This window comes from Delphinapterus leucas, chromosome 6 (genome assembly GCF_059928025.1).
Source record: "Delphinapterus leucas isolate spDelLeu-1000000601 "Yukka" chromosome 6, BTC_Dleu_Yukka2, whole genome shotgun sequence".
Taxonomy (NCBI): Eukaryota; Metazoa; Chordata; class Mammalia; order Artiodactyla; family Monodontidae; genus Delphinapterus; species Delphinapterus leucas.
In genome coordinates this window covers 75,299,816-75,314,184 of record NC_143134.1, presented here as the reverse complement: position 1 = coordinate 75,314,184, position 14,369 = coordinate 75,299,816, and the positions used below count along the sequence as shown (strand labels likewise).

Genomic DNA, 14,369 nt, shown 5'->3' with positions numbered 1-14,369 from the left:
CAGGCCAGGGTGGGTAACTTGGCCTTTGACTCTGATAGATCTGCAGCCTCATGCGAGGGGGAATAGCGGAGAGAGGAGGTGTCCGCGTGGGACATCGCATCATTGAAATCAACGGGCAGAGCGTGGTCGCCACCCCACACGAGAAGATCGTGCACATCCTCTCCAATGCTGTTGGGGAGGTAAGGGAGAGTCGGGGGCTGGGGGTCCCCTGGTGCGCTCGCCCCCTCCACGAAGCCCTCCTGAGTGTCCTTCCCTGTCCTCAGCACACCTCCACACTGAACAGTCTGTCTCGGACCAGAATTTAAACCTGGTAACGAGTGGTTATCTTAGAGCTGCTCCTCAAAATCCCGTCACGTCACCCTCAGCCTTCTCCTCTGGCATCACTTGCCCACCTCCTCTTTTTAGTTCTCCGACCTGGGCATCTTCCCGCCATAGCTGCCCAAGTTCTCTCCATTCTTCCCAGCTAATCCTGCCAAATGTGCCTGGAAGATTTTAAGTCAGATTCAAATCTAATCAACGGCTCCCCAGAGACAGTTCCCTGGTATGGCTGGGCAGGGGTCAGAACAGCTGTTCTGGGTCTGATTTCCTGCCGGGGGGAGGGAGGGAGGCAGGAGCAGCAAAACCCCACAGCGGTCCTACTGTTTTAAGGGTTTTGTCCTTTTGGAAAAAAAAAAACAGGCCTGGTGAGAGAAAGAGCTTTTGGGAAATAAACCACCTTACCTGGTGTTCATTGTTCACTTTCTGTCACCCCTAACTTTTTAGAAGCCCATGGATTCCGTACTTCCTGGAGGCCACTTGGGTCAGGCCCCTGTTAGGAATGGTGGGGGGACGAGGGGGGTACCTTCAAAGGCGTCCCACAGCAAGAGGTGCCGCCTCTCCCGCTAGCCCTGGGGCAGTGTCCACACAGCTCTCAGAGCCTCGGTCCCCCCCGCTAAAGTGCGTTTCTGCCCTCAGATTCACATGAAGACGATGCCGGCTGCCATGTACAGGCTGCTGACGGCCCAGGAACAGCCCGTCTACATCTGAAGCCACGCCCCCGCCCCCGGGCAGCATGCATGGAGGACTCTCCTCACTTGTGGTTGTGTTTCTCGTGCTACATCTGTGTGCCCACTGAGACATTCCCCTCTCATACCCAGCACTCGGTTTGACACAGAAGGAAAAGAATCCACAGAGACCTCCTTCTCTGTCTCTCTCTAGTTTGGTTTTTTTGTTGTTTTTAACACCAGGGAAGTTTTGTATGCACTCCCTTGAGGCTGGAGAGCAGCCAGTATCCACCCAGAATCTGCCCAGGACCATCCTGAAGGGCCCTTGGGGGTCCTGAAGAGGGTTGTCACCGCTCAGGAAGGATCTTCCCTTCCCAAGAGGTGCAGCCCTCTTAGAAGGAACTCCTAGGGGTGGTGAAGAAGCCGATTCAGCGGTGCCTACGATCCAACCACTGATCTCTGCTCTCTTCCAGTCAATTTCTGGGACTATGGTAGTAACAGGGAGGACCAGCCCGTGTCTTTACGGATATGCCTGCCCACCATGTACGTGGGGCATCATACATTATTTCTGCCCAGAATTTCTGAGCCAACCTTATGCCTCTTCTGTAGTTTTAGTTTCAACATAATTGTGTTTTCTAATGCAAACCTTTTCACCCAGGATAGAAGAAGGGGAACTGCCGTGGACAAGAATACCTTCGTGTTGCAGAGAACTGGGCGATTCCCAGGGCACCCGTGGCTTCCCAAGGTTAGCAACCATTAGCTAAACACAGGCAGGTGCTTCCTGCCTCCTACATCACATGTACGTACACAGTCTCACTTGCATATATTTCAGCCTTCCCTCCTCCCTTCCACCAGTGAGGCACCCAGAGCCCCTGGAAAACCCACGTCACCTCCCTGTGAGGCCCCTTCCCCCAGCAGGTGAGGCCTGCAGGGACTGGTGAGCCCTGTCTGGAGAGAACCGCCCCTCTGAGGCTGAGGCCTGGCCCTGCCAGCACCGCCTTGGCTAGAAGTGTTCTGGTGGACTCCCCTCGCGCCTCCACCCGACACATACATCCCACACTGGGAGTCTGGGAGTGATGGACTGTTCCCCTTGAAGATGAGGCCCGGTGGAATCATGTTATGCTTCCTGGCCCAAGGTGGGACCAGCCTTGTTCTCCACTCAGGACCATGAGGCAGGATGTGACATTTGAGGGCCCAGAACAGTATATAAACCACAAAACTAAGGGGACAATCGTGACCTCAAGCGATGCCTAAGAAGCCCCAAATGTGTTCCAGAAACGTCTTGCTGCCTTGTGGGCCTGAAAAAGCTTTTATTTGGTGTGGAACATTACGTGTTTTATCAGGTGCCTCATGTCCATGGGTTTTGTCTCAGTTTGGTGCAGATGTTTTAGTAATATCATGATTCTGAGCCAGTTTTCACTTACTCTTGGTCCAAAGAGCATTTTGTTTTCATGTGGGTGGGGTGTGGCTTGGATTGGTTTTTGTTTTGTTTTGCTCGTGACCTCTGCAAAGACAGGGTAAGAGAAACTAATATATTTTGTGATATTAATATCAGTCCCTCTTCTCAACATCTGAGTTATTTACGTTGTGTCCATGGAGATAGGAACCCGGTGAGCACGTGTTGGATAGTATGGATTTATACGTCGAATGGAGGGATTTCAGGGAGGGAGAAAGTGAATATGAAAAGGTTGGGAACAAGATACTTGTGCCAGAGAGCTGTGTGGTCAGTGCCCCTGCGAGCTCTGTGCCGTCTTGAGTTTTCTGCTTAGAGTCAGGAAAGCCGGTTGTTTCAGTGGCGTCAGTGGCTGGACTCCCAGTGTGACCGTGGGACAGGCCCTGCTGAAGAGTGGCTGTGCTGCCCGCATGTCCCCTTTAGGAAGGGGCTGCCCCTTCTCCAAGGGTCCAGGCTGGGCAGTCTGGGACCCCTGGATGACTTTTGAGGACACTTAGCTGAATGCTGCTGGGAGACCAGCCTCAAGGCTGACCCACTGCAAACGTGAGGAGCCGGGAACCTCAGCTCCATTTACCAAACCGTAGTGTCTGATGACATATAATTAAATACTAAAGAGTCCTAAGTTCATCTTTCCTTTGCCAGAAGGAGCGGGTAAAGTAGGAATGAAGCGTTCTGGGTGGTATTTTCAGGCATGAGGAGCCTTGGGAAGTCACTGGAGAGAGGCTCATGCCATCTGCTCCCAGGGTGACCGCTTGAGCCGCCTGCCCGAGGGCCCATTCCGAGCCCCCTGCAATCGGCCAGGGGACGGGAACCCCACCAGCATGTCCCTGGGCAGCCTCCCACGTAATTATGTAAGGCTCTTCACCCAAAGGAGAGAAGACACAGAATATACTTTCTATTGCTCCTCACAAAAATCTTGGGAAGTTTGACAGGTGCGGAAAAGGCCAGTGTGGTGAACTCTCCTAGAAGGCTAACATTTCAGCATAAGATTACCCACCACGTACCTCTGTGTTCGTAAAAGGGGCTCCTCACGCCCAGATAGCGAATGTTTCCGGAGCTTGGTCCAGGTTCAGCGGGCTGTAGTGTATTCTTTTCCCTGCTCCCACTGGATGGAGGGAATCAGCCCACCTATGGAAGTTAACCAAGGAGCCAGAATCTTAATAGTAACTCTGTTTTTGAAAGTCCCACAGGAAGTGGTGGTCTGTTTCCCTTCTGACATCCCAGTATATATAGTTACATATGTAAATATCTGAAACCCCATGTAATGGGGAAGACTATGTACAGAACAGCCTTCCCAAACATGGCCCCAGGCAGAAAGCCCCTCTTGCCACTTGGCTAGGGCATGCTGGTGACTCAGATTTGGGGACAGATTCCTAGGTCTGTCGACCCCTCCTGGTCCAGCCAGGATGCACCAGAACCCACCCTGCCTCTGCCTTCTCAAATGTGAGCATTTCAGGGAGCCACCATCAGCCTTGGGTTCACGAGAGGACGAAGCCCCCAGAGACCAATGCCTGGAGCCTGCTCCCCTCACTGGAGCAGCTCCTCCAGGCCTGGAGCCCATCACGGGGCACTGGACTCCGAGTCCCTGCAGCCGGGTCTGCTTTCTGAATATTGCCCATCAGCACTGGCCTCAGAGAGTCCCAGAGTAACCTACTACCTCCCCATCACTCCCACCACCCCTTTTCACACCCGTCACCCCGTCCACATGCAGATGAGACCCACCCACAAGCCCTTCTTGGGTCCCTCAGCCCAGCGGTGAGGCTGTTAACAATGTTTACAACCAAGGGCACCTCCTCTTAGGTGTGTTTACTCTCCCACTTACAAGGCCACTTGCTGGTTTGAGTTTCATGTCTGTCTGCTCCTTCCCTGGTTGAGTCCGACTTGAGCACACAACACTGACCTTACGTCCCAACCCTCCATCAAGGCAGTCGTGAGGACCGTGTGGGAAGGAAATTCCGTGTACATATTCAGCAGTCCCTAGAGTATGAACTTGTACTATTGTTCTGTAAAGAGGGTGAAATAGAGCTTATTGTAAAGCGCTGGGAGAAGTATAGTATTGTATTTGTAACAATATGGTTCTTTGTATACACAAAACTCAATGATCTCTATATATAAATATAAATAAATATATAAATAAGATCTATATACACGTGAGCCTGGAATGTTGATGCCGCACACCCACTGAATGTACTTCCTCTGACAGTCTGGTCACCGGGCTGGCCCTCCCTCCCCTCCTCCATACCGTTTTGGGGGTTGTGATGTATTTAATGTGTTCTCTTCCTTTATTTAACTGAACGCTAATGTCTGTAAGAGTTGCTGCAACAATAAACAAGAACTTCACCTCTTGGCCCAGGCTGAGTGTCTTAACTGTTTCGGGGGAGGGACAAGACTGAAAGTGGGGGAAAGATGTCGTCGTCCCAAAAGGCCACCTCCTACCCATCCCGTGGGACCTGCTCACAGCCCAGAAACCATTTCCTAAACGGGCAGGTTCTGTGAAACCAACACCGCTGTAAAACACAATAGGCTGTGTCTTTTTGAATTACGGTTTTCTCAGGGTATGTGCCCAGTAGTGGGATTGCTGGCTCGTACGGTAGTTCTATTTTTAGTTTTTTAAGGAACCTCCATACTGTTCTCCATAGTGGCTGTATCAATTTACATTCCCACCAACAGTGCAAGAGGGTTCCCTTTTCTCCACAGCCTCTCCAGCACTTATTGTAGTAGATTTTCTGATTATGACCATTCTAACCGGTGTGAGGTGACACCTCATTGTAGTTTTGGTTTGCTTTTCTCTAATAATTAGTGATGTTGAGCATCTTTTCACTTACCTCTTGGCCATCTGTATGTCTTCTTTGGAGAAATGTCTATATAGGTCTTCTGCCCATTTTTTGACTGGGTTGTTTGTTTTTTGGATATTGAGCTGCATGAGCTGTTTGTATATTTTGGAGATTAATCCTTTGTCCGTTGATTCATTTGCAAATATTTTCTCCCATTCTGAGGGTTGTCTTTTCATCTTGTTTATAGTTTCCTTTGCTGTGCAAAAGCTTTTAAGTTTCATTAGGTCCCATTTATTTATTTTTTGTTTTTATTTCTATTTCTCTAGGAGGTGGGTCAAAAAAGATCTTGCTGCAATTTACGTCAAAGAGTATTCTGCATATATTTTCCTCTAAGAGTTTTATTGTGTCTGGCCTTATATTTAGGTCCTTAATCCATCTGGAGTTTATTTTTGTGTATGGTGTTAGGGAGTGTTCTAATTTCATTCTTTTACATATAGCTGTCCAGTTTTCCCAGCACCACTTATTGAAGAGGCAGTCCTTTCTCCATTGTATATCCTTGCCTCCTTTGTCATAGGTTAGTTGACAGTAGGTGCGTGGGTTTATCTCTGGGCTTTCTATCCTGTTCCATTGATCTATATTTCTGTTTTTGCGCCAGTAGCATACTGTCTTGATTGCTGTAGCTTTGTAGTATATTCTGAAGTCAGGGAGTTTGACTCCTCCAGCTCCATTTTTTTTTTTTCTCAAGATTGCTTTGGCCATTCAGGGTCTTTTGTGTCTCCATACGAATTTTAAGATTTTTTTGTTCTAGTTCTGTGAAAAATGCCATTGGTAATTTGACAGGGATTGCATTGAATCTGTATATTGCTTTGGGTAGTATAGTCATTTTCACAATATTGATTCTTCCAATCCAAGAACGTGGTATATCTCTCCATCTGTTTGTGTCTTCTTTGATTTCTTTCATCAGTGTTTTATAGTTTTCTGAGTACAGGTCTTTTACCTCCTTAGGTAGGTTTATTCCTAGGCATTTTTATTCTTTTTGTTGCAATGGTGAATGGGATTGTTTCCTTAATTTCTCTTTCTGATCTTTCGTTGTTAGTGTATAGGAATGCAAGAGGTTTCTGTGCATTAATTTTGTATCCTGCAACTTTACCAAATTCATTGATTAGCTCTAGTAGTTTTCTGGTGGCTGTGTATAGTATCATGTCATCTGCAAACAGTGACAGTTTTACTTCTTCCTTTCCAATTTGGATTCCTTTTATTTCTTTTTCTTCTCTGATTGCCATGGCTAGGACTTCCAAAACTATGTTGAGTAATAATGGCATATATCCAGAGAAAACCATAATTCAAAAAGACACATGCACCCCAATGTTTACTGTAACACTGTTTACAATAGGCAGGTTATGGAAGCAACCTAAATGTCCATCGACAGATGAATGGATAAAGAAGTTGTGGTACACATACACAATGGAATATTAGCCATAAAAAGGAACGAAGTCGGGTCATTTGTAGAGACGTGGATGGACCTAGAGACTATCATATATAGTGAAGTAAGTCAGAAAGAGAAAAACAAATATCATATATTAACGCATATTTGTGGAATCTAGAAAAATGGTACAGATGAACTGGTTTGCAAGGCAGAAATAGAGACAAAGATGTAGAGGACAAACATATGGACACCAAGGGGGGAAAGGGGGGCATGGGATGAACTGGGAGATTGGGATTAATGTATATACACTAATATGTATAAAATAGATAACTAATGAGAACCTGCTGTTTAGAAACTAACACAACATTGTAAAAGAACTATACCCCAATAAAAAATAAATTCATCTGTATACCACAACTCAGAAAACTTACATATAAAAGAAAAAAAAAACATAATAGGCTGTGTCACCTGTTAAAGCCGATAATCCACAGTCTTGTCAGCCTCCTTGGAGTACTCTGAATGGGAGAGAGGAACCCTCTGGACCTCTAAGGGAAGGAAGAGAAACAGAGGTTAATTACTTCCCTCAAGAAATGTCCAATAGGGGAGGTAGCCTTGGTTAAGTGGATAGTGGAAGGGAAACTCTGCCCTGTCCCGTTTCCCCCACTTGGCCTGGCTGAAGGCTCTTGTGGTGCTCTTTACAATTCTGCTTTTTAAGCTTGCTGGGCATGACTTCCCTGCTGCCAGTGATGGGCTCGGGGCAACCAGTTCCCCAACACAGAGTATCTAGCCATGTTTCTAAAGCAAAATGCCCTTAATGCTTCTCCTCTGTGGACACCACTGCCCAGCCTTCCCTCTATAAAGCCTAGTCCCAGCTCCTGAGGGTCCATGAGTTAGGGCTGCTGAAAGAATGTGGCCATTCTGGCTGTCCTGCAGCCTCTGTCCATTCTGACTGTCCTGCAGCCTGGCCCCAGGGGCTCCCTCCCCTCCTTTCTCCCCTCTCACAGAAGGCAGATCTCACCACATAGAGATGCCTGCTGTCAAGGAAATCAGAAAGAAAACACATCTTACTGATGTGTGGAGAAGTTACAACTTGGAAAATGACCAACAGCCTGTCTTTAAGTACCTTCTATGTGCCAGGCACTGTTCCAGCACTTTACACAGATTAACTCAGTTAATCCTCACAGCACCTGAAAGAGGTAGATGCCACTAGTATGCCCATTTCGTAGATGAGGAAACTGAGGCACAGAGAATTCAAGGACTTATGTTTATTTTTCCAACGGCTCCCAACTGTGCTAGGACTTCCCGTTCTGTCACAGCTGATGAACTCAGCATTATACTTTTTGGTCTCTTGGTTCTTACACTGTTTTCTTTCCAGGTTTCTATCTTTTGCAAACCTCAATTCCTATTCAATCAAAGCTGCCTCACCTCTTAAAGACTTAAACGTAAGACATGACACCATAAAACTCCTAGAAGAGAACATAGGCAAAACATTCTCTGATGTAAATCGTACCAATGTGCTCTTAGTTTGTTCACCCAAGGCAACAGAAATAAAAACAAAAATAAACAAATGGGACCTAATCAAACTTACAAGTTTTTGCACGACAAAGGAAACCATAAACAGCACAAAAAGACAACCTACAGAACGGGAGAAAATATTTGCAAACAATGCGACCAACAAGGGCCTAATTTCCAAAATATACAAACAGCTCATACACCTCTAAAACAAGAAACGAAACAACCCTATCCAAAAATGGGCTGAAGACCTAAACAGACATTTCTCTGAAGAAGCAATACAGATGGCCAATAGGCACATGAAAAGATGCTCAACATCACTAATTATTAGAGAAATGCAAATCAAAACTGCAGTGAGGTACCACCTCACACCAGTCAGAATGGCCATCATTAAAAAGTCTACAAACAACAAATGCTGCAGAGGGTGTAGAGAAAAGGCAACCCTTCTAACTGCTAGTGGGAATGTAAGTTGGTGCAGCCACTGTGGAAAACAGTATGGAGGTTCCTCAGAAAACTAAAAATAGAGTTACCATATGATCCAGCAATCCCACTCCTGGGCATATATCCAGATAAAACTATAATTCAAAAAGATACATGCACCCCTATGTTCATAGCAGCACTATTCACAATAGCTAGACATGGAAACAACTTAAATGTCCATCAACAGATGAATGGATAAAGATGTGGTATATGTATATAAGGGAACACTCAGCCATAAAAAAAGAACAAAATGGGGCTTCCCTGGTGGCTCAGTGGTTAAAAATCCACCTGCCAACGCAGGGGTCATGGGTTCGAGCCCTGGTCCAGGAAGATCCCACATGCCTTGGAGCAACTAAGCCCGTGTGCCACAACTACTGAGCCTGCACTCTAGAGCCCATGAGCCACAACTACTAAAGCCTGCCCGCCTAGAGCCCGTGCTCCACAACAAGAGAAGCCACCACAATGAGAGGCCCACGCACCGCAACAAAGAGTAGCCCCCGCTCACCGCAACCAGAGAAAAGCCTGCATGCAGCAATGAAGACCCAAAGCAGCCAAAAAATAAAATAAAATAATAAATTTATTTTAGAAAAAGAACAAAATAATGCCATTTTCAGAAACATGGATGCAACTAGAGATTATCATACTAAGTGAAGTAAGCCAGAAAGAGAAAGACAAATACCCTATGATATCACTTCTACATGGAATCTAAAATATGACACAAATGAACCTATCTATGAAACAGAAATAGAATCATGGACATAAGAGAACAGACTGGTGTTTGCCAAGCGGGCGGGGGTTGGGGAAGGATGCAGTGGGAGGTTGGGGTTAGCAGATGTAAGCTATTATAGAATGGATAAAGAACAAGATCCTACTGTAGAGCACAGAGAACTATATTCAGTATCCTATGATAAACCATAATGGAAAAGAATATTTTAAAAATGTATATATGTGTATAATGGAATCACTTTGCTGTATAGTAGTTAATTATCACAACACTGTAAATCAACTATACTTCAATTAAAAAAAGAAAAGAGCTGCCCCACCTCCAGGCTAGACTTTGGCTCCAGGTTCTGGGGGTGGGGCTTAGCTTTCCACCATCTCCCTCCCTCTCTGCATGACCCCTTTAAGGAAAGGTCATGGGTGGGAGCTGGGCAGAGATCTCCCAACTTTAGATGCTGGGCTTGGAAAGGTCACAGGCCTCTCCCTGTCTGGGTCCTTATGCTCATCCAGTTCATTGACTAGGGACTCCACGTAGACAAACGGTGAGCAGCCCCCAGGCACTGGGGGTCCCTCCAGCCCTCGACCCCATCCTCCCACTGGCCCCTCAGGCCACAGTTCTCTAAAGTGTACACATCCTCAACCCAATCTGTGTCCCCAGCAAGTCTGCAGCCCCCAGTCCCACCAGCCAGCAAACTCATGTGACATCCATTTCCCTCATCCCTCAGAGGACACGTGGCCAGGGACCCTTGACCTCTCTCACTTGGCCATCCCATGAACCATGTCTCCACCAACAATGCTTTCCACCAGCCAGTCCCTCAGATAAGATGGTCACCAGTGTGGGGGGAGGGCTGGGGCACCCAAACTTCACAAGTGATTCTCTTGGGGTTCGCCTCCCTTGGCTTGGGGCAGGAGAAATACTTCTTTCCTCACCCCATGAGAAGAAGGGATGTAAAGAGCTCCTTTCCTACATTCTGCCCTCCCCCCAATGGCAGCACCCTGCCGCGATCCTCATGTCGCCAGGATGACGTGGGAGCGGCAGCTGGTGATGGATCCTCTTCTTTGGCACCTCTAAGCAAGCCCCCTGGAGGTGTGCTGTCCCCTGCGGGTGGTGTCTGCCCCCATGGCTGAGGCTGCCTCTACCACAGATAAGACCTCATGCTTTCCCCTCTCAGCTTTTATCTCTGGTGCAACTGCAGAAGAGAGAAAAAATCCACCCAACCATTGCAATGCACACAGAACCATTCATTGAGAACCATCACAGAACTTTCACTTTAGTCTTTCGTCTCTAATTTCCCCTTATACCACGATCTCAGTTACTTAACCCCTCAGAGCTTGTTTCCTCATCGGCGAAATGGCATCTATCTCGTGGGGAACTATGTGAGGATCAGGGGCCCCAGAGATCCAGGTCTTCATAAGCTCCCCCAGGATTTGCATGTCCCCGGACTGTACAAGCAGGGGCCACGACTCAGGAGGGCCCCCAACCCTGTGAGAGTATATGCTGTTGGTGTCTCCACTTAGTTCAGGGGACACCAGCACACCTGCAGCCCCAGCCTAGCTTGCTTGTAGAGCACTATGAACTACTAATTCATTTAATTTTCCACAAATGCAGATTTTAGTTCCTAGTAAACACTTCTGGAATGTCAATGCATAATTTTAAAACTCAAAAATCTGACTCTCAAGTGCAAATCAAAACTACACTGAAGTACTACCTCACACTAGTCAGAATGGCCATCATTAAAAGCTCTATAAATAACAAATGCTAGAGAGAGAAAAGGGAAGCCTCCTGCACTGTTGGTGTAGCCACTGTGGATAACAGTATGGAGGTTCCTCAGAAAACTAAAAATATTGATAGAACTACTATATGATCTAGCAATCCCACTCCTGGGCATATATGCAGACAAAACTCTAATCCAAAAAGATACATGCACCCCTATGTTCATAGCATCACTATTCACAATAGCCAAGACATGCAAACAACCTAAATGTCCATCAACAGATGAATGGATAAAGACAATGTGGTATATAGACAATGGAATACTACTGAGCCATAAAAAAGAAAGAAATAATGCCATTTGCAGCAACATGGATGCAACTAGAGATTATCATACTAAGAAAGAAACATACCATATGATATCACTTATATGTGGAATCTAAAATATGACACAAATGAACCTAACTATGAAAGGGAAACAGAATCATGGACATAGAGAACAGACTGGTGGTTGCCAAGGGGGAAGGGGTTGGGGGAGGGATGGAGTGTGAGGTTGGGGTTAGCAGATGTAAACTATTATATATAGACTGGATAAACAACAAGGTCCTACTGTATAGCACAGAGAACTCTATTCAATATCCTGTGATAAACCATAATGGAAAAGAATATTAAAAAAGAATGTATCTATATATCTATATATATCTATATCTATATATGTACAACTGAATCACTTTGCTGTACAGCAGAAATTAACACAACATTGTAAACCAACTATACTTCAATAAATAATTAAAAAACAAAAATCTAACTCATACAAATATAGAATGAACACATTAAAGATTTATTAATTATTTATGATGAAACAAGTAAGATGGTAAAGCTGTTCAAAAGAGTATTTTGAAGAACTAAGTATTTACAGATTTTTAAAAAAGGAATTAGAATGAAATTACTAGGTTAGATATAATTGGTTAATGTCCTTTAAGGACCTACAACTATAACTTTGGGATTATCTTTTCTAAGCAAAAATCATTTGCATCTCTAGTTGGGGGTAGAAGGAGAACTGTTGGATGATAATAAATGCTATACAGAAAAATAAAGCACAGAAAAAGAACTGAAAGCAGGGATTCGAACAGATATTTGGGCACCCATGTTCATAGCAGCATTATACACAATAGTCAGAATGGACGCAACACAAGTACCTAACAAAGGGTTAGTCAATAAACAATGTGGTATACATATAAAATGGAATATGATACAGCCTTTAAAAGGAAGCAAAGTCTGACACATGCTACAACATGGAAGAAGCCTTAATACAACCATGCCAAGTGAAATAAGCCAGTCACAAAGAGACAAGTACTTCATGACCTCACTTTAAGGAGATATCTAGAGAAGACAAATTCATAGAGACAGAAAGAAGAATGGTAGTTGCTACGGGCTGGGGGAGGGCAGAATGGGGAGGTTTTGTTTAATGGGTATGGAATTTCCATTTGAGAAGATGGGAAAAGTCATGAAGACGGGTGGTGGTTATGGCTGCACAACAGTGGGAATATCCTTAATGCCACAGAACTTTACACTTAAAAATGGTTAGATCTAGGAGCTTCAAGATGGCAGAAGAGTAAGACGTAGAGATCACCTTTCACCCCACAAATACATCAGAAATACATCTACACGTGGAACAACTCCTACAGAACACCTACTGAATGCTGGCAGAAGACCTCAGACCTCCCAAATGGCAAGAAACTCCCCACGTACATGGGTAGGACAAAAGAAAAAAGAAAAAAAAGAGACAAAAGAATAGGGATGGGACCTGCACCAGTGGGAGGGAGCTGTGAAGGAGGAAAGGTTTCCACACACTAGGAAGCCCCGTCATGGGCAGAGAAGGGGGGTGGCGGAGGCGGGAAGCTTCGGAGCCACGGAGGAGACCACAGCCAACAGGGGTGCGGGGGGCAAAGGGGAGAGATTCCTGCACAGAGGAGGATCGGTGTTGACCAGCACTCACCAGCCCGAGAGGCTTGTATGCTCACCCGCGGGGGTGGGTGGAGGCTGGGGGCTGAGGCTCGGGCTTCAGAGGTCGGGTCCCAGGGAGAGGACTGGGGTTGGCTGCGTGAACACAGCCTGCAGGGGGCTAGTGCGCCACAGCTAGCCGGGAGGGAGTCTGGGAAAGGTCTGGAGCTGCCTAAGAGGCAAGAAACCATTGTTTCGGGGTGCACGAGGAGAGGGGATTAAGAGCGCCACCTAAGCGAGCTCCAGAGACTGGGGCAAACCACAGCTATCAGCGCACACACCAGAGACGGGCATGAGAAGCTAAGGCTGCTGCTGCCGCCACCAAGAAGCCTGTGTGCGAGCACAGCTCACTATCCACACCGCCCCTCCCGGGAGCCTGTGCAGCCCGCCACTGCCAGGGTCCCGGGATCCAGGGACAACTTCCCCGGGAGAACGCATGGCGCACCTCAGGCTGCTGCAATGTCATGGTGGCCTCTGCTGCCGCAGGCTCGCCCCGCACTCCGTACCCCTCCCTCCCACCCCACCTGGGTGAGCCAGAGCCCCCGAATCAGCGGCTCCTTTAACCCCGTCCTGTCTGAGTGAAGAACAGACGCCCTCAGGCGACCTACAAGCAGAGGCGAGGCCAAATCCAAAGCTGAACCCCAGGAGCTGTGCGAACAAAGAGAAAGCGAAATTTCTCCCAGCAGCCTCAGGAGCAGCGGACAATCTCGACAATCAACTTGATGTACCCTGCATCTGTGAAATACCTGAATAGACAACGAATCATCCCAAATTGAGGAGGTGAACTTTGGAAGCAATGATATATAGATATTTTATTCCCTCTTTCTCTTTTTGTGAGTGTGTATGTGTATGCTTCTGTGTGTGATTTTCTCTGTATAGCTTTCTTTTTACCATTTGTCCTAGGATTCTTTCTCTCCGACTTTTTTTTTTTTTAGTATAGTTTTTAGCTCTTCTTATCATTGGTGGATTTCTTTTTTGGTTGGGTTGATCTCTTCCTTTTCTCTTTTTTATTACTTTTTAACTTTTTAAAATAATTATTTTTTATCTTAATAACTTTTATTTTATTTCATTTTATCTTCTTTCTTTCGACCTTTTATTCTGAGCCGTGTGGATGACAGGCTCTTGGTGCTCCAGCCAGGTATCAGGGCTGTGCCTCCGAGGTGGAAGAGCCAAGTTCAGAACATTGCTCCACCACTGACCTCCCAGCTACACATAATAACAAATGGCGAAAACTCCCAGAGATCTCCATCTCAACACCAAGACCAAGTTCCACTCAATGACCAGCAAGCTACAGTGCTGGACAGCC

At 46.3% G+C, this 14,369-nt stretch overlaps 1 protein-coding gene across 3 annotated transcripts in view; it reads left to right on the top strand.

Moving 5' to 3' along the window:
* APBA1 (amyloid beta precursor protein binding family A member 1) overlaps positions 1 to 4,783 on the top strand; it is a 239,651-nt gene extending 234,868 nt beyond the window's left edge. For all 3 annotated transcript variants that reach the window (XM_022573543.2, XM_089913286.1, XM_089913285.1), the window contains 2 exons: positions 39 to 179; positions 955 to 4,783. In XM_022573543.2, the coding sequence (XP_022429251.1) occupies positions 39 to 179; positions 955 to 1,026 (213 nt within the window). In that variant the 3' untranslated portion in view covers positions 1,027 to 4,783. The remainder of the gene's footprint in view (positions 1 to 38; positions 180 to 954) is intronic.
* Positions 4,784 to 14,369: the final 9,586 nt, after the last annotated feature.